Source organism: Eumetopias jubatus, unplaced genomic scaffold (assembly GCF_037043125.1).
Source record: "Eumetopias jubatus isolate StellerSeaLion01/CBP00866 unplaced genomic scaffold, mEumJub1_p1.0 scaffold_12, whole genome shotgun sequence".
In the NCBI taxonomy this organism is placed as follows: Eukaryota; Metazoa; Chordata; class Mammalia; order Carnivora; family Otariidae; genus Eumetopias; species Eumetopias jubatus.
The window spans coordinates 25,844,646-25,871,459 of NW_028274818.1; the positions used below are offsets into that span (position 1 = coordinate 25,844,646).

The window sequence follows — 26,814 nt, forward strand, 5'->3', positions numbered from 1 at the left end:
CCAGGCCTCAGCAGAGAAACGCCTTCAAGTTTCTCTCATAACAAAACCAAAAGAATCTTCTCTGGATCCCACAGCTCCTCTATATATACCTGAACTTTTTCCACCTCCGTCTCATCTCATGCAAGTTCCTTTGTTTAAAGAGTGGGCTATGGCTTCTGCCTTTACTTACTGAGTTCTCTTTCACTCCTCCAACCAAACTCTAGAACTCTCTCTCCAGACCTCCCGTTGGCCTCCCAATGGCTGACTCCAGAGTTCCCAGTCTTTATCTTGCTAGACCTCTTGGAAGCATCAGCAATTGTCAACCACTCCATCCATCCCTCCTCACCTTCTTCCTCCTTGGCCTCTGAGACAGCACTCCAGAGCTCCTCTTCTTTCTGGCCCTGCCAACCTCCATGGCTGCACTGATCACACTGCCAGATCCTCTACTTCTGCCTGATGTTCTCTGTGTCTCCGCTGGGATCCTGTCCCTCTATCTGTATTCTCTGTCTTTGTTGGTGGCACCCACCCGAGCCACCCAAGCCAGACACCTGGGAATCACCCTGAAATCCCAGCTCTTCTCGTACCCCACACCAAGCACCGAGAACCTTGGACCATGCCCTCCTGGTGTCTCTTGCTCCCATTCCCTTCGCCACACTCACTCCCACTCTCTTACCTTTAATACACGCCATGTTTCATGGACTGCAGCAATAACCTCCCAACTGGTCTCTGTCCAATCCATTTGCCACGCTGCTATTACAGTGATTTTTCTAAACCCCCGTCTGATCCTATCAGTGCTGGTGAAAACCCTTCCATATCACCCCAGTCAGTCTATACAATCATATCTAAACTCCCGAGTACAGCAAGGCTCTGGGATTTCAGGCTCCTGCAGGGCTCTCGGACCCTACCCAAATGCTGAACGCTAAGTGGCATGCCATTTTCTAAGCATGTCACACCATTTACAACCTCCACACTTTACGAGTGCCAATCCTCTGTGCCCGAAAGACCTTCTCTCCTTGTCACGTGATTAATTCCTACTCGGTCTGCAACAACCTGCTGCTCAGGCATCTTCTGCTTTGTGACTAATTCGTTGTGCCTCCCACCCCCACCCCACTGCCCACCCCCAGCGGAGCTGAGAGTGTCCATCTCTATCCTACCTCTTTGGGGCACTTAGCACACTGGTAAAACTATATGTTTAAACTAAGGATTGGAGACCTTTTCTGTAAAGGTCTAGATCGTGTTTTCGGCTTTGTGAGAGCTTTGTGAGACATACAGCCTCTTTCACAACTACTGAACTTTATTACTGTAGTGAAAGAGCCATCACCAACAATAAGAGAGTGAATAGGCATAGCTATCTTCCAGTGAAACTTTATTTACAAAAACAGGCAGTGGGCTGGAATTGGCCTGAGGGCTGTAGTTTGCTTGCCACTGGCTTAACCTTTCTCTTTTCTTTGTGGCTTGTTTTTTATTTTTTATTTTTTAAGAAGAAGAGAGAGTGCATGTGCATGCGCAGCGAGGGGTGGGAGGGACAGAGAGACAGGGAGAGAGAATCTTAAGCAGGCTCCACGCTCAGCACGGAGCCTAACCTGGGGCTCGATCTCACAACCCTGAGATCATGCTTGAGCTGAAATCAAGAGTCAGGTGCTTAACCGACTGAGCCGCCCAGGGACCTCTGTAATTCTTGAGGCTTAGACCATGTCCCCATCATTCTTGTGTCCCAGTGCCTGGCATGGTGCCTGGTAGGGAATATTTATGGGATGGAAGATCCAAGTAAAGGCCTCAATCCTGTCACTTATTTTTTTGTAAATTACTTGTTTCCCAAGCCTTCTTAAAATTTTCAAAAATGGAAATAAATATTCCTGCTTCTGATGGTTGTTGCTGGAGAATCAGATGGATACAGCATAAGAAAGTGAACCACAACACCAATTAAGCTGCTTTTACTATTCTTATTGTGTTCCTTCCTGACAACCTCAAATGACTCTGCTCCACACAAGACTTTTCTTCTCTTTTCTTTCCTTTTCTTTTCTTTTTAAAGACTTATTTAGTTAGAGAGAGAGAACACGAGTGGGAGAGGCAGAGGGAGAGAGATTCTCAAGCAGACTCTGCTCTGAACACTGAGCCCAATGCAGGGCTTGATCTCATAACCCTGAGATCTCGACCTGAGCTGAAACCAAGAGTTGGACGCCTAACTTACTGTGCCATCCAGGCACCCCAAGACTTTTCTTTGAACATTGGGTAAACCTAAGTCCAAGACAGGGCCTGTGACCTGCCCATCATTCTGCCCATCACATGGCTGGTCTGGGCTTAGTTGCAGGCCATTCTCTGCTCTACAGCATCCTCCTGCTGTGGCAGGAAACCCCCAGGGTGAGGTTCCTCAGACCACATCTCCTCTCCTTGTCACTCCACTTATCTTCTCCCAGATTCCAGATACCACAGGTTTCTCTAGATACAGTGTAAGAGAGCATGTGTGCAACAGGTTGATGGCTTAACAGTATCCAAGGACCCCTGAGATGTGAGGATATTTTCTGAGTTAGAATCACCAGAAGCTGATGATTGATTGGTAGCGGGCAGTGAGAAGAAGGACGGCATCAAGGTTTCTAGGTTGCAAAACCGGATTAGGATGATGCTAATGATTGGTATCAAAACTACAGAAAGGGGAATGAATCTGTTAGTGGTTGGGGAGCAGGGAGAGCATGAGCTTGGAACTGAATATGTTCAGTTTGATGCCTCAGAGCCATGAACGAAGCAGTTCTGCAGGTACTTGGAGGCTGTGCTCCTGAATGAATAATGCCTAGGATATACCAACAAATTAGAACCATGAGGCCACATGCCAGCAATTAGTTCTCAGAATAAATAATGAAATGACTAGAATAGTACTACAAAAACCAACTAAGGAATACATTCACATATCACTGCCACAGGCTATTGTGAGGGAACAGAGAGATAATAAAAGCCCAACAGAGCCCACATAAAACTCCACCATTCTGCATTAGATTAAAAAAAAAAAAAAAGCAATAGGGCGTATTACTATAACCATCCGGAAGCAACCTGTTCGGAAATCAGAGAGGGCAGCTGAAAGACAAGAGACAATAAAGGCACCTCAAAATAAGAAGTGGGCAGGGCCAGGTGTGTGGGAGCTGAAAGAGCTCAGAGGTGTCCTACCCTGGGCCGGAGGGCACGCAGACAGGCAGGCGCCTCTCTTAGCTGGAACCCGGAACTCAGAGCTAGGGTATTTCTCAGCTAATTTGTTCCCAATACAAACCAGTAATAGTTGCAAATGATTTATGCATCAATATAAATCAGTGGCTCAGGGGGAGGAGGGCACCTGGGTGGTTCAGTCAGTTAAGCATCCGATTCTTGATTTCAGCTCAGGTCATGATCTCAGGGTAATCAGATTGAGCCCCGCTTCAGGCTCTGCGCTCAGCAGGGAGTCTGCTTGAGATTCTTTCTTTCTCTCTCCGCACCCCCCCCGCCCCCATTTCCCTTTGCCCCTCCCCACTGCGCTCGTGAGCTCTTTCTCTAAATAAATAAATAAATCTTTAAAAAATTCAGTGGCTCGGGTTCCCACTATAATAACCACATTCTCACTCACTTCCCGTTTTCTTTCTTGAAGAAGAAACAAAGAGCCAGTGTATGTCCTGCCTGTGGTCATCTCTATCATATCTGTCTGGGCAGAGAAAGTGGTCACAGAGCTGCCCTGCACTCTGTGGCCAGCACTCAAGCCCCTGTGATCTGGCTCCCGCCCCATGCAGCCTCTCCTCCAGCAGGACCTGGTCCAGCGCTAGGCCCCACGCCACTCCCCGAACAGGCCAAGTGCCTTCTGTACCTTCGGCCACCTTTGCTCCTGCTTTGCCTAGGCCAGAAATGCTATCCCCTTACTTCGCTCCAGTGCAGATCCCCTTCCTCACCAAGGCCCTGAACGGTGACCCCCGCCCCCCATCCCAACACTGACCCCGCTTTCCCGCTAATAGTAGCCTGCATTTCCCTTGTATTCCCCAGGATGCCACCAACTCTGTTCCCGCAGTCATTTCTTCCTGCCCATGGGATTCCCATGTCTGTCTCCTGCATCAAACTCTGAACTTCTTGAGCTCAGAGTCCATGTCTTGCCTCCCTCTGTAGTGAGACAGTATAAAAAAATGTGTGTAGGATGAGTGAACAGCCATCTCATCAGACACTGCCTATTACTGGGAGATATTTATCCCATCAGCAAATCAGTATATTATAAATCCTTGGTTAATATCACATATGACAAAGCCATTGTTACAGTATAAGCCTGAGTCATGAAAACAGCAATAACCGAAGAGGAGCATCTATCCAGCATCCTCTCAGCAGACATTCTCATCTCCTTTTTTTCTGAAATTCTCCCCCCAACCCCCTTCTCAGAGCTTTCTGTCTGATCTGTCAGGGCCACCCTGTTTTCTCTATCCCACAGACTGGTCTCAGAATCCAGGGACTCCGCTGTGCCAGGCACTAGTCCCAGAACTGCTTTCCCATCCACCCCCAGCCTGCCTATTCCCTCCCAGGGCTTCCTTGTAGCTGTCCTGCGTCCTGAAGTCCACCGGCAGCTTGGTGTAGCTGTCCTGGGTCCTGAAGCTGTCCTGGGTCCTGAAGTCCACCTGCAGCACAGGGACTGCCCTGGGCGCTACAGCGGACCCTCCTCCCCACCCCCCCTCCTGCTCTTTGATCCCCACCGCCACCTCCCTTCCATCTCTCTCATGCCAAGGAATAAACGATGCAACAGATGGTGACCCGAGCCTGCTCCGCTCCCTCTGCTCACGGGCATCTGAAGGCCAGGGGGTGGGTTTCCTAGGAAACTGGAAATGCCCCCTACTGACAATCAACAGCCTGTCCCAAAGAGACAGAGCGCTAAGCAAGGAGGAGAAAGACAGAAGGATCTCTGGAATAAGACAAGCGTAGAAGGGGGAGCAGCGGGGAGGAGTCCTTGGCTTCCTCTTCTGGGAGCACTTGCCAAAAGATTACATTTCCCCACATCCCCCTCCTCACCCCCACGGAATGACCGCATGTCTCAGCATCTTTAAGAAAGTGTCTGCCCACACAATGCCCCCACCTCCCACTCTAAAGTGCAATCTGTAACTACACCAAACCCTCTGGGGCACCAGGGCTTGACAGCCTAAGAAATCACTCACCAGCCTGCTTCTAGACGCTGGCCTCTCCCCATGCCCAGGAGCAGAGAGACCCAGCTTCCTCGCCTTCATGGAGTTGAACCAGTTGCCTTGTAGGATTTTTCCAATAGCCAAGGAAACCCAGTATATGGGATTCGACTCCCCCCTTCCCCCACCTCCCTTCTCAGGGTTGGAGGGGGGTGGTCTCCATCTGCTCAGTGGCTGTTACAGCCTTGGCTCCCTTTCATTGTCACAGGGAGAGAACTGGGAGGAGTAAGGGGCTGTGTTTAACCGTTGTTAGTGATCCATTTGGTGGCAGTGGCAGGCACGGGCACCCAGCAGACCCAGCACCTCTTCTTCTTGCCTCAGCTAAGTTTACAGAGGCCACAGGGGTCAGCAGGAGTGGGGGATGGGGGAACAACTGTATCAGGTGGCCCTTGATTCCCACCTGGGGAGGGAGCCAAGGGGGGACACCTGGGTTTAAGATTAAGGATTTGGCTGAAAACAGCTGCTTTCTGCTCAACACCCAGAACTAATCTTAGGTTGAAACCTGAACCACTTGGCTGGGGTCGAGGGAGGGAGAGAATGGAAGAGAAGAAAGGGGGAAGAGGCCCTTCCCTCAAGGGGACCGCCACGAATATCTAGTGAATATCCAGTTTTTGCACCAGGCTCTATAGGGGCACAAAGTACTTTACAGGGCACCCTGGTATTCATAAGCCACCAGGCAGGCTGGGGCCCCACAAGAAGGTTGCACCCACCAAGAGAGTGTAGCCACTTCCAGGGGGGCAGGGCAGTGCCCTCATCTGACTGCCACAGCCTAAGTGGTTGGGTCACCAAGCCAGTGGAGCTTGGACACAGAGGCCTGCAGTGATTCTCTTTCCTAACTGCACCGTGAGGGTCCACCACACAGCTTTTAGCCATCTCCTTGTCAAAGACCTTTTTAGGTTGTTCTTCCTTATTTTTTCTCCATTACAATAATGCCACAATGAACATCCTTGTACATAGAGCCTGATATATGGAGGAAGTGGGGTTGCTGTATCATCTCATCTCTCCATCGTCTCATCCAGGCCAGCTGGAGCCTGGCACATCTTAGCCTGGCCTGGCAGGGAAGCCCAAAGTATACAGGTGGCCTGGTCCATAGCCTGGTCCTGTTGGCAGCTCCCGTATGGGCCAGCGGTTTGCTGTCCACGCGGGGAAGGGCAATACTGGTGCTACAATCCAGCCAGCTTTCTGAAGTTCTTTGGGGCTGCACGTTTCCTCCCCCTATTATTATTGCTTATTCATTCATCCTCTAGGAGGCAGGGCTCGGAAACAGACGTGGAATGGGATAGGCTCTCCAATGTTGTCAGTGTAGCTGAGGACTAGCTGGGCTAACATGCTGTGCAGGGGCTGGCTTAAATAAGGTTTGTGGCTATCTGTGACTTTCCATGCGTCAGGCTCCACTCGCTGGCCCTGCTTGTGGTTAACTGAGCTCTGGCCAGTCTCCTTCTGCATAAAGATTAGCAGGTAAAGCAGATTGTAAAGGAAACAGAAGCTAACATATATGGACAGCCCCCACCTCGGAGCCATTAGCATAAACCAAGCTGACGCCAGGAAAGGTGGCCTGGGAGGCCGGGTAGGGAATAACTCCCTTGGGGAGGAATTCTGGCACCTCCAGGAAGAAGAAAGGAGCTCCACCTCTCTCCAATTCAGCAACCTAGCTTCTCACTGTCTGGCTTCCTGTCTTCTACCCTCAGGGACAAAGTTTCACAGCAATTAGGCACACATCTTTCTTCACAGCTGGAGAGACACGGTTGTGAGGCCCCCACCCTCATGCTGAGGGGGTGGGGAAACATCCACAGTAGCAGCAGCTGTCTCCCTGGGGCCTGTCATTAAAGGAAAGTGGCTGAGCGTTAAGGCTGGAGGGAAGTGATCATAATCCTATGTGACAGGTCTCCAAGGGTGGGGTCCAAGGTTTGGGTAGGGTAAGGAGGAGGGGCCCAGGAGGAAGAAAATATGGACATGGAAGGTAGAAGGCCAGAAAGAGAGGCTTGCATTTAGTATGAAAAGACATAGGGTCCTTCAGAAGGTGACATAGAGTGATCCGATGACCCAGCAACGCCACTCCTGGTTAGGTACAAAGAGAACGGAAGACATATGTCCACAGGAAAATCTGCACAGGAACGTTCACGGCAGCATAACCGAAAATCACCAGGAAGTGGAATGACTCAAATGTCCATCACCTGATGGATGGATAAATAAAATGTGGTACATCCATATAATGCAATACTGCTCAGCCATAAAAAGGAGTGAGGTGCAGAGGCACACTACAACATGGATGCACCTTGAAACCATTGTGCGAAGTGAAAGAGGCCAGTTGTAAAAGATCACATATTGCATAGTCCCACTAATATAAAATGTCCAGAGTAGGTACATCTGTAGAGGTAGAAAGTAGATCAGTATTGTCTAGGGCTAGAGGAAGACCACAGTGGCGGAAGGGGAGGGACCCCTAATGGGTATGGGGCTTTTGGGGGTTGGAGGGCAAAGGCAATGAAAATGTTTTAAAATTAACTGTGGTGATGGTATGGGAATTATATCTCATTACAGCTGTTATTTAAAATATCAATAAGAAAAAAGAATTACATAAGGAATGGGAAGGCTTTGTTAGAGGACTGTGATATTTCAAAAAGGAAAGTGAATGATAAAATTTACAAACATAGTTTCAAATGTTGAAAGGGATTTAATGAGCTAAGTTTCTTTTAAGATTTATTTATTATAGACAGAAAGAGAGAGAGTGCACACTTTCCCACAAGGAGGGGCAGAGGGAGAGAATCCTCGAGCAGAGGACCCTGAGATCATGACCTGACCTGAGCTGAAACCAAGAGCTCAACTGACTGAACCATCCAGGCACCCCACTGAACTAAGTCAGTTTCTTTCTTTCTTTTTTAAAAAGATTTATTTATTTTATTTATTTTTGAACTAAGTTTCTTAATGGGATCCAACAAATTCTGGTTAAAATGAAGATAATTGTAGAATTTGTCAGTTGAAAAGTTTAAGGAAGAATTTGGTTTGGGGACTTGGAACTTTCATATATTGGATATTGATTTAAAACAAACGACGGAGGGCTACGAGTTTGTATGCCACCTTTGGCGAGTCACAGCTCTGTCCCTCAATCCACAGTAAATTGCAAAATGCTGTACAGAGGGCATGCTACAGAGATAACAGGTAGGAAACTCAACCCCTCTCAGAAGCTTTCCTAAAGGAAGACCACTGTACGTCTAAGCCCTAGCCATCTTTCTTTCAAATACTGCTTCCTACACCAGGCACTGACCGGTGGGCTCCCAGGTTCCCTGAGTGGGGTGCCCCATTTGGAGTCCAGCCCACTGTCCATCTGAGGACCTACCATCTGGATCCATCCCCTCACAACATCAGTCATGTTAAGCTGCTTACTCCGTCCTCTGTTTGTGGGATTCTAAGCCTGGTTTCACAGACCAGGGTTCTGAAGCCATTTGAAAAGCACAAGCTTTTGAAAAGACTGAGCTCAAACAGGAAAAAAAGAGGCCAAGGTTAGAGGAGAAGCTTGTTTAGGATGCAGGAGAGAGGACCTTCAGCCCCTTAATCAGACTGTGAGCCTCCTGAGGGCGGGGGCAGTGGCTTCTACTTCTTTCCTGTGTCCTTCACAGGATCAAGAGCCTGTTTGTTCAAAGCCAAAGAGGGCTGGGTTTAATCAATAGAGATAAACAATGAACTCCCTAGGACATCATGCAGACCAGGGGAAACACACCAGACATAGATTCAGAGATGTGGCTTCAAGAGGAAGTGACACAGAATGCCTCCGGCATGTGTCAAAGTCATGGGCTTGGAGCCACACACCCGGGCTTCGACACCCCCTCAGCCATCCACCTGCTGTGTGGTTTTCAACAATGTGTTTACTCTCTCTTAGAGCCTCAGTTTTCTTGTCTTTAAGAGTGGGATGAAGACACTTACTAAAAGGTTGTTGCGATGATTATGAATTAAATGGATTGTTTTGAGTCAGTTCATTTTACATCAGTTAGTGAGCTAAAGTTTACGTACAGCATCTAACTCAAGGCCTGGCACAAACTTGGCATTCAAAAACCACTGGTCCTTTCTCCTATTCCCCAAGTTACAGCTGGTGTATTGCATTGTTACATGGCTTTGGATGAGCTGGGCTTTCGAATCTACAAGCCTATTTTGTAGATCTACAAAATGCACAATGCCTGTGCAAATAACCAAACGTTGGCTCTGTGGCCAAGGAGTTACTATTCACTCTTAAAACCAACATATGGTTATCTGCATAGGCATTGTCTACTTCAGACCAGAGAGAAAGGGAGGCTCCTGTAAGATCCCAGACTAGCCAAAGCAGCTCTGGGCTCTCCTCTTTCCTGCTTCTGCCAGGGTCTTCTTAACCCAAGCACTTCACACTGCTGGAGACCCCTACCCTTTATTAATGTCAGCTCCTTCCACCATGCCCCATGACCTGTGATGTCAACTGTGCCTGGCTGGAGTCAGCCCCAGAGAGGGAGAGCCGCGTCAGTTCTTCGGCGGTAACTTCCGTCCTGCTCTCCTTACTGGTGTAGCCGCTGATATTCCAAGGGATAGCACATCCCCAGTTGCATTTTTAAAAATTCCCGCTGGACTGATAAAGGGGCACTGGGAGAAAAGGACGAAGACAGCAGGAAGGAGTGGCTTCTGCCACCCCCCTCCAGCCTCCTCCATTTACATCCTAGACAGACATCAGTCTGGATCTAACTGCCATCCCGCAGGCTTCTGCAGGCTGGGGGTGTGAAAATACAGGAGCCTGGAGGAGGGGAGGTGGCACAGACGGGAAGGTGGCTGCCTGTGTTAGAAGATGCGCCATGTGTCTGGGAGTCTGGTGCAAAGTGCTGGCAGCCACAGTGCTTACACCAGAGACTGGCTCCAGCGGTGCAGAGGAAAGCTCTGCATCCTATGCCCTGAGAAGTGCATCCATCCTCAAGTAGAACCGCCTCTCTCTTGGCTAGAGATGCGGTCCTCTTGTTAGAAATAGAAACTCAGAGGTGACTTGCTGTCTCACACTCACCAGACCCGCTTCTGCTAAAAAGGTGGGTTTCTCGGGGTGGAGAAGAGATTGCATCACTTCGGGAGAAATGAGGTAGACAGCTGTTAGGGGTTGTATCTATCACCGACTTCGCTGCTGCAGCTACCACGTCCCCACACCTATAGCCTGCAGATCTCAGCACCCCAGGAGAAGGTGGCTAAGCACGGGTGCTGCCTCAGGGCCTGGGAATCAGTCTTGGGGCAGGGGGTGGACATGCAAAACAGCTCCTAATGAAGATCCCTGACCCCTCTCCAGCAGCCCACAGCCATGCATCCTGAGCTCGCGTTGTCCGAGGTGGCCTGTTAGAATGTTTCTGGACAGAGGAGGCCCAGCTTCTCCACAACAGGCAGAAGGGCTTAGGAGCGTGAGTGCAATTAACCCAACGGATCTATCTGAGAAGCGGAAGGCCTGGGGAACTGGGAGGTTTCTCTGCCTTGCATCAGAGGGCAGGTGTCTGCTCCAAGTGCCTCGTGAGGACCCGGAGCCGCAGCCCTGGGGTGGGGGAGAGGAGAAGGGCAGAGATTAGGCTGAGTGGGGAAGGTGCCTCACGGGGGAGGGAGGGGTGTGTTGAGAGCAGATGCCTGGAGCAGCTCCAGATGGCAGTGGCCTCACAACAAAAGGGGAAGAGCCAGAGGGAAGGAGGACAAACAGAGGACTGGCCTGGTGAGGCTTCCGAAATCAGATTCCCACCTGGAACCTGGCTGGAGGCAGGCCTAGAGAAGGCTACCCAGAGTTTCCAGGAAGACTTGGAAGTGACCACCCCAAACCCAACTGTTAGGGTCCCAGGGCTGGACTGCTGGGCTTCAGATTCAAGGCCTGGCACTTTCTTAGATATGCAGCTTTGGGCACAGGCCTTCATCTTTCTGTATTTCTGTCACCGGCAGCATGTGAGCAATAACGGGCCCTATCTGATAGGTGTGTTGTGAGGATTACATGGGAGAGCGATGTCAAGAACAGAGCACAGCGCCTGGTGCATATGGGGAGCACTCAGAATGTGGATTATTATAAGGATGATGATTATCACATTCTAAAGAAACCTGGATCAGCTCCCCTTCTCTCAGAACTCATTGTTTCCTCAATAGCCATATGGGCCTGCTCATATGTACTCTCTGCACTCTTTTTTTTTTCTTTTTAAAGGTTTCTCTGTGTGTCTGAAAGTCCTCTGACCCACTGACCCCTCATGAGGTGCCAGTGCCTGAGACTGGAGAAGGCAGTGTGATGTCACGGCAAGAAAAACAGCCTATAATTCAGGGCATCTCACTTCTAGGATGCGCTCCGCTGCTAATGAATTTTGTGGATTTCTTGAGCCTCAGTATATTCCTCAGTCAAATGGAATGAAGACCCTAGCCTTGCTCGCACCACAGAATGGTCATGAAAGTCAAATGGCATAATTAAATGGATGCACTACAAAAATAAAGCTCTGAACACATACTAGGGATTGCTGGTTAGGTTGGAAGTGTTCAGAGGTGCAAGCCAGCACAAGTTTTCTCGTGGGAGTGACTGCAGCTGCCAGCCAGATGTGCCGTTGGCCTGTGGTGCCGCTATCACCTGAGAAGGGGTGGGGGTCCTCAGGCGGGGGTCTGGGGAGGCAATCTACAGTGCTGGTGTCCAGGGAGGGCAATGAGGGCCTCCGGCGGGTACAGGGACAGACAAGAGGGAGGGTACCTGAAAAAGCACCAAGAGGGGGGGGGGCATGGTAATGCAACGCTGACTACCTCCCGATTCTGTCCCAGACCCGGGGGGTCTGTTCCCATGCTGTTTTCCATATCCTTACATGCCCATGAAAATAGCCTGGTATACCACTTTTACGATCACAGTCCTCCAAAAACAGTAAGACAAAAGAATGGTGCCTCCCACCCCCAAAGTCAGGCTGTATGTTCAAGTTTAATATTTAGTAACAATGATTCAGCGAAAAGCCCTGTGGTCAGATGGATTTCCCATGCAGTCCTTGAAACCTGACAGTGTTTTAAGAGCTTGCCCACACAGAAACTACCTTGATAAGACAAGTATATCTGAGTTCTGTTGATAGGCTAGATAATAATAACTTTCCTTTACTGAACACCTGCTACGTGTCAAGCACTGTGCAGGGCTCTTTTTACATTTAATCTTAAATCTTTCCAAGATGTCCATTATTATCCCCATTGTATAAACCTGGAAACTCAGGCCTAGAGCAGTCAGAAACACTCCTAAAGTCACCAAGCAAGTAGAGCTGGATTTTGTCCAGATCTGAAATCCATGTCATCAGCAGGCTCTGCTCCCACCCTTCAAACCCCTCCCTGCATCCCGCCCCCAGCAACGCACCCCCCACCCCCCGCCCCAGTCAGCCCCATCTCCAACTCCTGGAAGAACAGAAGACATCTGGAAAGGGGGCTGGAGAGAGAAAGACAAAATGCCGTGAGGCAGAGGTGCCCAGAGTCAGGAATAAGGAAACCTTTCTCTGTGCAGGCCTCCAGGCCGCTAGCTTGTAATCTGTCACCAGTGACTCCTCCTCCGTTAAAACTGCAGGCTTCACTTCCCGAGTTTCCTCCCCTGCCACCCCAGCCTGGGACTAAAACAGGAGCTGCAGGCTGCAGGAAATTCTAGCTGAGAATGGAACAATGCAGACTGTGCACACAGGGTCTGCTTTAGTGATGTGGGCCTCGGGTTGCTCACTGGGCCATGGACAGCTGTCCATCTGCTGGGGCCCAATGCCCCGCCCAGAGGAGGGGTTCTCGGGACTGCCCCCCATATGCCGAGGCTGTCACTCAGGAGGATCCCAGGTTGTGGATGCCAGGCTACGTGGGGCGGGGCAGGGAGTGCGGGTCACAAAGCTGTTTCCCAATTTTTCAATTCAGGTGGACAGTTGGGACAATGACAAGACTAATGCCACTGACTGCATCTGCTGGAGATGCACTTCCCCAGTGCAAGCCTCCTTGCAAAGGAGAGCCTGGAGGTCTGGCTCTGTGGCCAGCTCCAGGGAGAAGGAAGGAGATGTCCTTTCATGGGACTCGGGAAGCCAAAGAACCTTGGCTCATCAAAGAGAAGGGGAGAGGCAAGAATCTCCCCCCACCCCCACCTCTGAGCCACGTGCACCAGGACAAGCCCCACTCACCCTACTCACCGTCTCTGCCTCATTCAGCCTCCTTCTTGCAGTACCAGAGGCTCTCTTCCAGCCTGCAGCGTGAAGGAAAACTCCAGGGTCCCAAATTGCACATAAGTCAATCAACCTGTCACAAAGCAAAAGCACAAAGAGCCCCAGGGTCACTCTAGGAAAGAAAGAGAAAAGGTTTGTGGTTTGCAGTCTGTTCATTCACTGGGAAATTACATCGTTGTCCACACCCATTTGGAAAGTTTTGCTTAGCATAATGACATCTTTGTTTAAAGAAATTCAAGGCACTGTGCAAGAAACGAGAGCAATTCTGCAAGGTGCCTAAAGATGTCAGACTTTGGTGGTCTCTCGCGTCCATAAGATCATTATTAGTGTCCTGACATCATAATCTAATTGCTTGATTCCCTGTTCACCTAAAGAAGTTAAGCCGTATCTTGGAGAATTTCTCCTATACTCATGGGGGAATTTACCCATAATTATCTCATTAATTGTCTTAACTTAGGAGAACTATTATTAGGTTTTCTTCCCCACCTACAGATAATCAAACTGAGTTCACCATAAATAAATCTATAACATTGAAAGGAGATCTAATTTTAGGGTCAGGGGACATGGATTTGAAGTTCTAATTTGTTATGTTATTTAGGGTGGATCACTTCCCTGCATGTGTCTCACAGTTTCTTCATCTGTAAAATGGGGAGAAGTTACTGCTAGTTAGTTAGAACTTACAGGTTCAAGCCCAGTGCTAGTCCTTCTGGGCAACCATTTAACCTTTCTTGGTGCAGATAACATATCTCACTTAATCATTTGCTTTAACGTTAAAATGTGACTGCAGGAAATGGTAAAATCCACCTTTGTAAAGGGGAATGTGGCAATGTCTATCAAAATATGCATGCACTCACTCTTTGATTGGCAACCCCAGTTCTAGGAATCTAAAATATATCCTATGTGCCTATGTTGTGATCTCTACTATTAAGTGGAAAAAACATGATAGGGAAAAGTGTGTTTAATGTGCTATCATTTATTTAAGAAAGGGAGAGAAATGCGAAGATAAATATGTATCTGCTTATTTTTTTAAAAAAGACGATAAAAAGATAAAGCATAAAATAAAATTTAAGGAGTGCCTGGGTGGCGCAGTTAGTTAAGCATCAGACTCTTGGTTTGGGCTCAGGTCGTGATCTCAGGGTCATGAGATAAAGCCCCACGTTGGGCTCCTCGCTCAATGAGGAGTCTGCTGAGACTCTCTTTTCCCTCTCCCTCTGTCCATCCACCTTGTGCAAGCACTCTCTCTCTCTCTCTCAAATAAATAAATAAATCTTAAAAAAAATTTTTTTTTAAAAACCTACAGAGAGGGGGAGGGATGAGGTGGATGGGACAGGGATAAAAGCTGGGTTTTATTTATTTATTTTTAAAGATTTTATTTAGAGAGAGAGAGAGATAGTGGGAGAGGGAACACAAGCAAGGGGAGTGGGAGAGGGAGAAGCAGACTCCCTGCTGAGCAGGGAGCCCGACGCTGGGACTCGATCCCAGGACCCTGGGATCATGACCTGAGCCGAAGGCAGACACTAAAAGACTGAGCCACCCAGGCGCCCCAAAAGCTGGGTTTTAAATAGACCTTGTTGTGTGAATTTGCTTTGGAACATGTAAATATCTGACATAATTATAAAAGCACAATGAATATTTTTAAAAGAAATGCCTAAATTTCAAATAAAATGCAACAAATGAGTTCATGGGTCCAGTTGGTTGGCACTATACATAGAGAAATTAAAACACAGTAATCTGACTGAATATCCTTGGAAGAATATACTTAAGCATAAAAGGAACTGCCCTACTCCCTGTGCCCCTCCAACCCTAAACTGTTTTCAATAATCATATTATTGATGGTACTATTATATTCTTCTTATTGTTATTCTGAGAATTTTGTAGTGTACTGTGGGATAAGTCAAAGGAATAATACTACTGATGTTGCTGAGAAAAAAGATTTTCTCCTTGAATGGTGATACAGATGTAAGATTGATGAGATCAGGTAAAAAGTCTGTAGCCCTGATTGTTAACAGCAGTAACAGAATGACCTTCCTATGTTTTATCTTCCATACATGCATGCATGCATGAACACATATGCACACACAAGCATACTCCCTAGCTCTGTTCACTGTAAGACCTAGAAACAAGGATCAACCCAGGAGGATTAAGCACCCCTGGCAATCAGTTTATGAACTCTAAATACTATCCGCCCCCACCCCAAAGTAATCAGGCTTCCTTGGGGAAATGTCTGAAGCAGCAATTGTACAAGATAAGCCTAGAACATCTTATCAAACCAAAAGAACAAAAGCAGTGTCAAAGACTACAAGAGTCATGCCAAAAGGACTCAAAAGCCAACCAGAATAAGGTTTCCTTGGTCAAACTGGACATCAACAAGGATCATAACTGCAACAGATTGAAACATAACAAATATGTTATGAATCCCTAAGAATATCTTTTAAAACTCCAAATAACCCATTTTGAGGCTGTCAGGGAAATACTTCATTATTTTGAAAATGGGTCAATAAAGCAAAAGAAGAAAAGGTGGGTGGGGGTATAGCTGAGACAGGATTGGCCTTGTACTGATGACTGTTGCAGACAATGATGGGCATGTCTGGTTCATTACGTAATTCTCTCCTTTGCAAAACATTTTCAAAATACAAATACATTTTAAGTGATAGAACAGACTGAGAAACAAGAAATCATTAGAATGCTAATTCTTTCAAATCATAGTTATTTAATCCTAACAGCAGTCCAGTCTGATGATGAAGGATGCAGATATCATCATCCCCATTTCACACTGGAGGAAACAGGTGGAATAAACCCACTGAGTCAGTATTCAAACCCCCATGTTCTTATCCCAAAGGCCCACTGTTCCACAGCTGCTTCTTTAGTATCCCCATTTGCATATCTGGGTTAATAAAAGTTTCCTTGCCTATATGAGGGCATCAGGGAGCTACAGTGAGATAATGTGCGGGAAACACTTGCAAAACAAATCCTTGTACAAATATTTTACTGTCATTTGAAAACTGGGGATCAGATCTGCCCTATGAGGTTGCTGTATCAAATGAGAGCTGTGATTTGAAGAGAGATGGATAGATATAAAGACAGACAGACAGAGAACCTTAAAGATGAGGAGGTTATGGGGCGCCTGGGTGGCTCAGATGGTTGAGCATCTGCCTTCGGCTCAGGTCATGATCCCAGGGTCCTGGGATCGAGCCCCGCATTGGGCTCCCTGCTTGGCGGGGAGCCTGCTTCTCCCTCACCCTCTACTGTTCCCCCAGCTTGTGCTCCCTTGCTCTCTCTGTCAAATAAATAAAATCTTAAAAAAAAAAGATGAGGAGGTTAACTACCCCCAATGTTTTTATCATTATTGCTCACAGGACTTCAGGGTTAAGTGAGAAGGGAGACTTAGAATCCATGGTAAAGACTCTCTACCTGACCCTGGGGTAAGAAAGTTCCAGGAAGGACACCTGATGCTCTGGGGAGGAACCATGATCAAGAAAGACACCCAATATCCCACAGGCTGCAAGAAGAGTGGCTCTCAGTCACAGATGGGTGGGGACCACTCCCAGGTTGCTGGGCATCCTATGTACTGCTTCCAGCTTCTAGAAGGCCAGACACCTGCTGGGTTTCTCTGAATGAGGCCTGGGTTACAGGGGGCACAGTGGGCAGTGGAACGTGCTCCCCAGCAATAAGGGGCAGGCAAAGCATGTCCGACTGGTCACCAGAAGGAATGTCTGGGGCTGCTCACTGGCTCCCAATCTGCTATCTCTTGGTCTTCTTACCTCAGCGTCTGTGTGGGGGAGTGTTTACAGATTTTTTCTTAGCAAATGTTTATTCTCAGATTGTCCTGCCCTTGGCCGCAGAATAAAAGTGGGTCTGGGGAATCTCCAACACTTTTTTGCCTTAGAATTCTATGATTCTATAAGTGCATATTTCTGAAGACATACAAAATCAAAATTCTCCTGAATCCTGGCTCATGCCCCTCCTCCCCTTGGGTATTTCATCTGTGCACAGGGAACAAAGACTTATTTTGTCTCTGTCTCTATTTCCTTCTGGAGGTTCTTACTTAAGCTAAGCATTTAAAAAATTATTTTACTTTTTTTGAATAGGTAATCCCGTCACATGATATGAAATTCAAAAGATGCCAAAGAGTATATAAAAGTATATTAAAAAGTTTATATGAGTATATATATATATATATATAAGTAAATTCCCCTCCCAACCCCATCCCCCAGCTTCCCAGTTCCACTTAGCCCCTCTCCCTGACCTGCCACTCTTACCAGTCTCTTGTGTATCCTTACAGAGGCTGGCTATTTATACAGAGATATACTTTTTTTTTAATTACAACATACGATACATATTTTTTACCTATCTTGCTTTTCTTGGTTAACAAACATATTAGATATCTTTCTATATTAGCTCAGGTAAAACTGCTTTTAGGAACTTCATAGCACTTCATTGTATGAACATATCATATTTATGTGCTCAATTCTCTACTCTTAGACATTTAAGATGTTTGTAATCATCAGATGTGGAAAATTGCTCCAATACATATCCTTGGATATATGTGATTTCTCACACTTGCAAGATTATTTTTAAGATAAATTCTTGGATACAGAATTTCTGGGTCAAAGGGAATGTGGCCAAATTGCTCTCCATGAAGGCTGTAGCAGTTTATACTCCCACAAACAATATTTAGTTTCTAATTCCCACTTCTCCAATATGCTGTATTATTAGGGGGTTTTTGTTTGTTTGTTTTTGTTTTTTGGTCTTTGACAATTTAATTGCCTTTTGTGGTTCACTTATTATGAATGAATTTGAGTATTTTCTTTTTCTTTAATTGTTCCTATTCTTTGCTCATTTCTCTACTGGGTAGTTGGTTTATTCTTATCAGTTTGAAGGAACTCTTTAGTTACGAGGAAAATTACCTCTTTATCTAGAAGAGGAGCTTAAAATTGTCCACATCATTATTTTTATCCTGAATGTATCTGTGCACTAAATACATACTTTAGAAAAGAAGAAAAATCTCAAATCAATAATATGAGGTCCCACTTCAAGAAAGTTAGAGAGGACCAAATAAACTCAAAGCAAGCAGAAGGACGGAAACAAGAAATAGCAGAAATCAATGAACTAGAAAGCAAAACCAATATAGAAAATCAATGAAATGAGCTGGTTCTTTTTTCTTTTTTTCCCCCTAACATGAGCTAGTTCTTTGTAAAGATCAATACAATCAACAAACCTCTAGCAAAACTGAAAAAGAAAAAATTGCCAGTATCAGGAATGAAAAAGGGGATGTCATTAAAGACCCTCCAGACATCAAAAAGATAATAAGAAAACACTACAAAGAACTCTACACACATAAATTTAAAACCTTACTCAAAATGGACCAATTCCTCAAAAATGCAAACAACCACAACTCCTAATATGTAACAGATAATTTAAATGGCTTTATAATTATTAAAGAAATTTAATTCATAATTTAAAAACTCCCAAAGAGATATTTCCAGGCCTAGACTGTTTCACTGAAGAATTCTAACAAACTTTTAAAGAAGAATCAACATCAATTTTAGAAAATCTCTTCCATACTATAAAGAGAACACTTCCCAATTCATTTTATGAAGCTATGTGACTCTGGTACCAAAATCAGAAGACAGAAAAAAAAAAAAGAAAAAGAAAACTAGAGATCAATAATACCTCTCATGACTGTAGATAAAAAACCTTAAAAAAATTCGCAAATAGAATTCAGCAATATATAAAAAGAATTGTACACTATGACCAAGTAGGTTCATTCCAGGGAAGCAACGCTGGCTTACTATTCTAAAATCATCAAAGAATTCCACCGTATTAACAAGCTAAGGAAGAAAAATCACATGATCCTATCAATCAAGGCAGAAAAAGCTTGACAAAATTCAACACCCACTCACGATTAAAAAAAAAAAAAACCTCTCAGAAAAAAATTTGAGAGAAACTTCCACAACTTGATTTTTAAAAATCTACAAAACATCCACAGCTAACATTATACTTAATGGTGAAAGACTGAATGCTTTCCCCCTAAAATTAGAGATAAGGCAAGGATGTGCACTTTCACTAATCTTACTCAAGATAGTGCATGAAGTTCTAGCCAGTGGAATAAAGCAAGAAAAAGAAATCAAGGCCAAATAGGACAGAAAAGAAGAAACAAAACTGTTTCTATTTGCAGATAACATGGTGGTCTATGTAGAAAATCTCAAGGAATCTATAAAATAAAAAACAAAAAGCCCATTTGGAGCTAATAAATGGAATTATCAAGATTTCAGGATATAAGGCAAGCATTTGAAAACCAACTGTGTTTCTATATACAAGCAATGAACACATGGAAAAATAAAAAATACAATACCATTTACAGTCCCTCAAAAAATGAAATACTTAGGTATAAAATGAACAAAATGTACAGGATTTATATGCAGAAAACTATGCAATGCCTATGAAAGAAATCAAAGATCTAAATGCACAGAGAGACACATCATGTTCATGGATTAGAAGACTCAACACAGTAAAGTTGTGAATTCTCCCCAAACTGATACACTGGCTCAATGCAATCTCTATCAAAATCCCAGCAGGATTTTAGTAGATACAGACAGATTATTCTAAAATATATATGGAAACATAAAGGAACTAGAATAGCTAACAAGATCTGGAAAAAGAAGAAAAACAGGGGAGGGAGCAGTCTACCCCACTGACAGACTCATTATTTAGCTCCAGTAATAAAAAAAAATGTGTGGTACTGGTAAAGGAACAGCCACATATTCAATGTAACAGAACAGAGAATCCAGAAGTAGACCCACACAAATATGCTCAACTGATTTTTGTCAAAGATGCAAAGGCGATGGAGGAATGGAGGAAGAGTCTTTTCAACAAATGGTGCTGGAGCAACTGGACATCCATGGGCAATCAATCAATCAATCAATCTCAACCTAAGTCCTTATACAAAAATGGACTCAAAATGGATGACAGACTTAAATGTAAAATGTAAACTTATAAGACTTGTAGAATTATAACAAGAGAGAATCTTTGAGAACTAGGGGTAGGCAAACAGTTTTTAAGTTTGATGCCAAAAGCACCATCCATAAAAGAAAAAAACTGATAAACTGGATTTCATCAAAATTAAAAACTTTGCTCTGCAAAAAGGATGAAGAGTGTGAGAAATCACACATGACAAAGAACTAGTTCTGGAACATATAAAGAATTTCCAAAACTCAGCAGCAAAGATGCAAACAATCCAATTGGAACACAGCCAAAAGCATTTCACTGAAGTAGATATTCAGATGGCAAATAAGCACTTGAAAAGTTCAACATCACTAGCCATTAGCGGAATGCAAATTAAAAATGCAATGAAAGGAAAGAAACAAGACAACAATGAGCTATCACTACACACCTATCAGAATGGCTAAAATAAAAAATAGTGACAACATCAAACACCGGTAGATGCAGAAAAACTAAATCACTCATACATTGCTGGTGGAAATGTAAAATGGTACAGCCAGGTTACAACACAATGTGGCAGTTTCTTAAGAAATTAAACATGTAACTATAATATGACCCAGAAAGTACACTTCTGCACATTTATCCCAGAGAAACAAGGACTTATATCCACACAAAAACCTGTACAGGATTGTATATAGCAGTTTTATTCATAGTAGCCTGAAAATGGAAACAACCCAAGTATCCTTCAATGAGTGAAAGTTTACACTGTGGTATAGTATAGTGGAATACTACAGCAGCAATAATAAGGGAAGACTTATTGATACATGTGGTAACTTAGATACATCTCCAGAGATTTATGCTGAATGAAAGAAGCCAATCCCCTAAAGTTAATATACTGTGATTCCATTTACATAACATTCTGGAAATGACGAAATTATAGAAATGGAGAACAGATTAGTGGTTGCCACAGATGAAGGAAGTTGGGTTGTGGTGGGAGGAGCTGGGTGTGGCTTTAAAATGTCAACAAGAGGAGGGGGCGCCGGGTGGCTCAGTAGGTTAAGCATCTGACTCTTAGTTACGGCTCTGATCACAGTCTTGTGGTTGTAGGATCCAGCCCCGTGTCGGGCTCTGTTCTCAGTGTGGAGTCTGCTTCAGATTCTCTCTCCCTCTCCCTTCTGCTCACTCTCTCTCTCAAACAAATAATAAATAAATAAAATCTTTGAAAAAAAATGTCAACAAGGGGGATCCTGACTGTGAGGAAAATAGTTTCCATCTTGACAGTCTATTGTCAATATCCTGGCTGTTAGGTTGTGCTATCGTTTGTTTGTTTGTTTAGAGGGGCAGAGGGAGAGAGAAAATTTTAAGCAGGCTCCATGCCCAGTGTGGAGTCCACTGGGGGGCTTGATCTCATGACCTGAGATCATGACCTGAGCCGAAATCAGGAGCCAGATGCTTAAGCAACTGAGCCAGCCAGGAGCCCCAGGTTGTGTTATCCTTTTGCAAGCTACTATTGGGGGAAGCTGGGCAAAGTACATAACGGATCTATCTGTATTATTTGCTACAACTGCCAATGAATCTATAATTGTTTCAAAATAAAAAGTTTAATTAAAAATAGTTTTCAGTTGATTCTCTGCATTCTGTGTAAATATAACATCTCTTCCTTTCCAATTTTTATACCTCATTTCTTTCTCTCAGCAGAGTAAATTTAAAATGCAAAAACAAATGCAAAACAAATTAGGAAGAAAAATCTGCTACTACATAAAATAATACAAACTAGACGGAAATAACTTTTTTAACATATTTTCATTATGGGCTAGCATGGTTTACAGAGTTTTGACAGTATTTCTAAAAACAAAAACACTTTCTCAGATGTATTTAAAAGCTATTTCTCCTCAAAATAAAGTGCCCAGTGCTGAGCATCATGACTGTTCAATAATGACATTTCCAAGAAAAGAGATTCGTTAACTTTCCTTGATAACTTGCTTCACTGAGTGGATCTCACATTCCAAAGGTGCAAAAAATCCAGCTAAAATCAGACACTGTTATTTCAGTACAGTTGGACCTGTGTTGTGATGCCAAAAGAGATTCCTAACTGTAAGGAAGATGGGCATTTGCTCTGGAAAGTTCAAGATCGATGTGAGTACTCTCGCCCACAGATCCAACAAAATCAAACCAGTCCAAACAGAACAGTAAACAAGGTGGAGAAGAATCAGTAGCTTCAAAAAGTACCCCAGGTGATTGCTGGTGATAGTGGGGAATCCAGCATCAAGCATGTCTCTGCAGCTATGCCTGCCCCAGTCAGTAGGGAGAATGACCAGGGTGGGCAAGGAAGCCCTGCATGGCCATTTGAAAGACACTGGTGAGAGTATAAAGGACAAGCCACAAACTGGGGGAGAATGTTTGAAAAACACAAGTCTGATAAAAGTCCAGTCACAGAATATATCAAGAATTGTCAACTGATAATGAGAAAACAAATAACCCAGTCTATGGCCATACCAGCCTGACTGCGCCTAATCTCATCTGATCTCATCTGATCTCAGAAGCTAAGCAGGGTTGGGCCTGGTTAGTACTTGGATGGGAGAAAAGAAATAACCCAATAAAAAAACAAGCAAAGGATGTAAACAGACATTTTCCCAAAGAAGATATGTTTGGCAAATAAGCACAGAAAGAGATACTCATCATCTTTAGTCAATGGGGAAATGCAAACTAAAACTACAATGTGATATGATGATATATACCTGTTAGAAGAGCTCAAAAAACAAAAAAGCTCATGATACCAAGTCCTGGTGAGCATGTGAAGCAAACAGAACTTGCATACATTGCTAATAGGAATAAAAAATGGCACATCACTTTGGAAAACAGTTTGGCGGTTGTTTAGAAAGTTAAACATCCAGTTAATATATGACCTAGTATTCCTACTCTTAGGTATTTATCCAAGAGTAATAAAAGTATATGTCCACACAAAAACCTACTTGTGGATATTTATAGTAAGTTTATTCATAATTGCCAAAAACTAGACACAAGCCAAATGTCTGTTAACAGGTGAGTGGGCAAATAAACTGTGGCACATAATACAATAGAATAGTACTTATCAATAAAAAGAAATGATCTACTGATACATGTAGCAAGTTAGAGGCATCTCGAAGGCATTGTGTTAAGTAAAAGAAGCCAGTCCCAAAGGTTACATATTGTATGGTTTAATTTATATGACATTCTAGAAAATGCAAACTCTAGAGACCTAATAAGGGCTAGGGTCGGTGGGAAGAGGATTAATCAAAAAGGAGTACATGAGAACTTCTTAGAATGATGGAGAGGTTCTGTATCTTGATTAGGGTGGTGGTTACATAACTATATGTACTTGTAAAATTCATAGGGCTCTATACCTAACACAGGTGAATTTTATTTTTTGTAAGTAATACCTTAATAAATCTGACTTGGAAAAAAGAAATCTTATGGTACGTAAGAACACCAGTTAAGACCTAAGAGAAGATACTGGGTATGCACACACCTGACAAAAGATTACCATCAAGAATATATACAAGGAGCTTCTATAAGCAAATAAGAGGATAACAAACCAACAGAAATAAAGGCAGGAGACAGACTGTAATATATGTGGCTAATAAACATAATGGTGATCTGGGAAATGCAAATCAAGACCATAATAAGATACCAGTTTACACTCACTCAACGAGCAAAAATTACTAAGTCTAACCATATCAAGTGTTGAAAGAGGCTGAAGATTTCTTATACATTGCTAAGGGTACAAGCACTCTGGAAAAAGGTTTACATTACCTCCTAAAATTGAACAATCACAAACTATGATTTAGTAAATCTGCTCTTAGATATATACCCATGAGACACTCTTGTACCTGCACAAAAATGTTCCTCACGTTCCTATTCACCATAGCAGAAACCTAGAAAGAGCCCAAAAGCTCATCAATGGAGAAATGGGTAATTAAACTGTGGTAGAGTCAAACAATGCAATATTACACAGCAGGTGAAATAAGTGTGAGTGCTATGCAATAAAACCATACAATAAGCAAGAGGAGGTAAGAGAAACTAGGATTCAGGATAACGATTACACAACTCAACAACAAAACCAACAACCTGACTCAAAAATGGGCAAATGGCTTGAGTAGACGTTTCTCCAAAGATTTACAAATGGCCAAAAAGCACATGAAAAGATGTTCAACATCACTAACCACTAGCGAAATGTAAATCCAAACTACAATGAGTTATTACCTCACACGCATTAGGATGGCTATTACTAAGAAAACCAGAAAATAACAGGTCGGTAAGGATGTGGAAAACTGGGGCCCTCCTACATTGCTGGTAGGAATGTAAAATGGGGCAGCCTCTACAGAAAACAGTACGGCAGTTCCTCAAAAAATTAAAAATAGAATTACCATATGATTCAGCAATCCCATGTCTGGGTTCCCAAAAGAACTGGAAGCAGAGTCTTCAAAGAGGTATTTATATGTCCATGTTCATCCCAGCATTATTCACAACAGCCAAAAGGTGGAAGTAACCCAAGTGTCCATGGATGGATGAGTGGATAAACAAAGTGTGGCGCACACACACAATGGAACATTACTCAGCCACAGAAAGGAAGGAAATTCTAACATGTGCTACAACATGGATGAACTTTGAGGACATTATGCTAAGTGAAATAAGCCAGCCAGTCACCAACGGACGACAACTGTATGCTCCCACTTATATGAGGTGCCTCGTGTAGTCAGGTTCATAGGTGTGGAAAGGGGAAGGGTGGTGGTTAGGGACTGGGGGGGGTGGGGAATGGAGTGTAGTTGTTTAATGGGTACTACTGAGTTTCAGTGTTGCAAGATGAATGGAATTCTGGAGGTCAGTTTCACAACAATGTGAATGTAACTTAACCCTACTGAGTTGTACACTTGAAAATGGTTAAGATGGCATTATGTCATGTATATTTATCACAATTAAAAATTAAAAAAATTTTTAAATTAATGATTACTTCTGGTAGTAGGGAGCTAGAGAGGATGGCTTGGTGGTGGTGGTAGTGAAATCCTAAGATTAGATATTTTCTAATTATCAACGTTCTATCATTGGTTGTGGGTGTGGGTTTGCAGGTACTTACTATGTAAATAAATAAGTAAATGGATGGATGGATAAATGGAAAAGGGAAAAAAGTCAGAAAGGAGAGACGTTATGGAGATGGAAGAGAGGGAGAGAACAGAAATAAAAGAGAAAGAAAAATAGCAAGGGCATGCAAGTCTGATGATAAGAGTGAGTCATGAACCAAAGATCATGGCTAACCCAAGGCTGTGCACCTGAGGTCCAAAAATAAAAGAAAGTTTGTTCCAATGGGTCAAAAGAATCCTAGATTATCTACAATGAAAGGGATCTCAGAAATTTCTAATTGAAGTCCATCATTTGATGGGATGAGAAAAGTGACTCAGAGAAGGCGCCTGGGTGGCTCAGATGGTTGGGCGTCTGCCTTTGGCTCGGGTCATGATACCAGGGTCCTGGGATCGAGTCCCGCATTGGGCTCCTTGCTCAGCGGGGGGTCTGCTTCTCCCTCTCCCTCTGCCTCTCCCCCTGCTTGTTCTCTGTCTCTCTCACAAATGAATAAATAAAATCTTAAAAAAAAAGTGACTCAGGGATACATGAGAAATGTTAATGAAGCTCAAAGATGTTCTGTAATCTATCTAAGGTCACACAAACATCTACATTCTAATCCTTTCACAGTTATGTTTGCCAAAAAAGGCAGCAGCAACGAAGGAAAGTTAAGAATATTCACTCCCAGAGCAACCATCTCTTTTAGTCCTTACAACATTCCTCTAAGGAAGGCATTATTACCCTGGCTCTACACATTAGAAACCTGAAGCCCAGTGATGTTAAACATCTCATCTAGGGGTTCCCAGCTGGTGAGTGGCAGAGCCAAACTCCAACCCATGTTGGTGGCCCCAAAGCCTATGCTATTTGATGCCATGCCAAAATCGACTTCATAGCAATACAACAAAATGTCAATCAGTGCTTTGTGAATGGCCCTGTGGAAGACACGGAGACGAGCAAACTACATAAGGGATTTCTTGAAAAAGTCTTCTTGTGATTATCTCAGAAAATTGTTGTTATTCCCAAGGGAAAACAAGAAGAGTGGCTATACTTGGTTTATATATTCAGTATGTCTTGGTTTTAAAATATACCATGAATCAGAGACAAATTTGTCCTGATCATATGACCTGGCCAGAGAAATATTTGCTTTATGAAACATCTCTTCTTAAGGAAAATAAGGCAGGTAAGCCATAGCACCTGGGTGCCCAGTCCTATGACTCGGACCTACAAAGAAATGATCCAGTGAAAGAGAACTCCTGCTTGAGATGGAAGTCTTGGGACGCTATTAGACAGGAGGAGCCCATGGAGCACCCTACAAAGGATGAGTCATAATCAGGGATGTGGGAAACATCTGCACTTTTAGATGATGCTTTGCTTCCCAACTGGCCCTCAAGGACACCCTCCACAGGACAAGCTAACACATGAACACGGATTTGATGCAGAAATTATTGTCACCAGAGGAATTAATGTCA

The 26,814-nt window shown here is 44.1% G+C and overlaps 1 protein-coding gene across 1 annotated transcript in view; it reads right to left on the reverse strand.

Annotated features, from left to right (window-relative positions):
• Positions 1-26,814, reverse strand: part of NFASC (neurofascin) — a 172,926-nt gene that overhangs the window by 75,535 nt on the left and 70,577 nt on the right. The window contains exon 2 of the mRNA XM_088029041.1: positions 13,277-13,382. Within this exon, the coding sequence (XP_087885167.1) occupies positions 13,277-13,382 (106 nt within the window). The remainder of the gene's footprint in view (positions 1-13,276; positions 13,383-26,814) is intronic.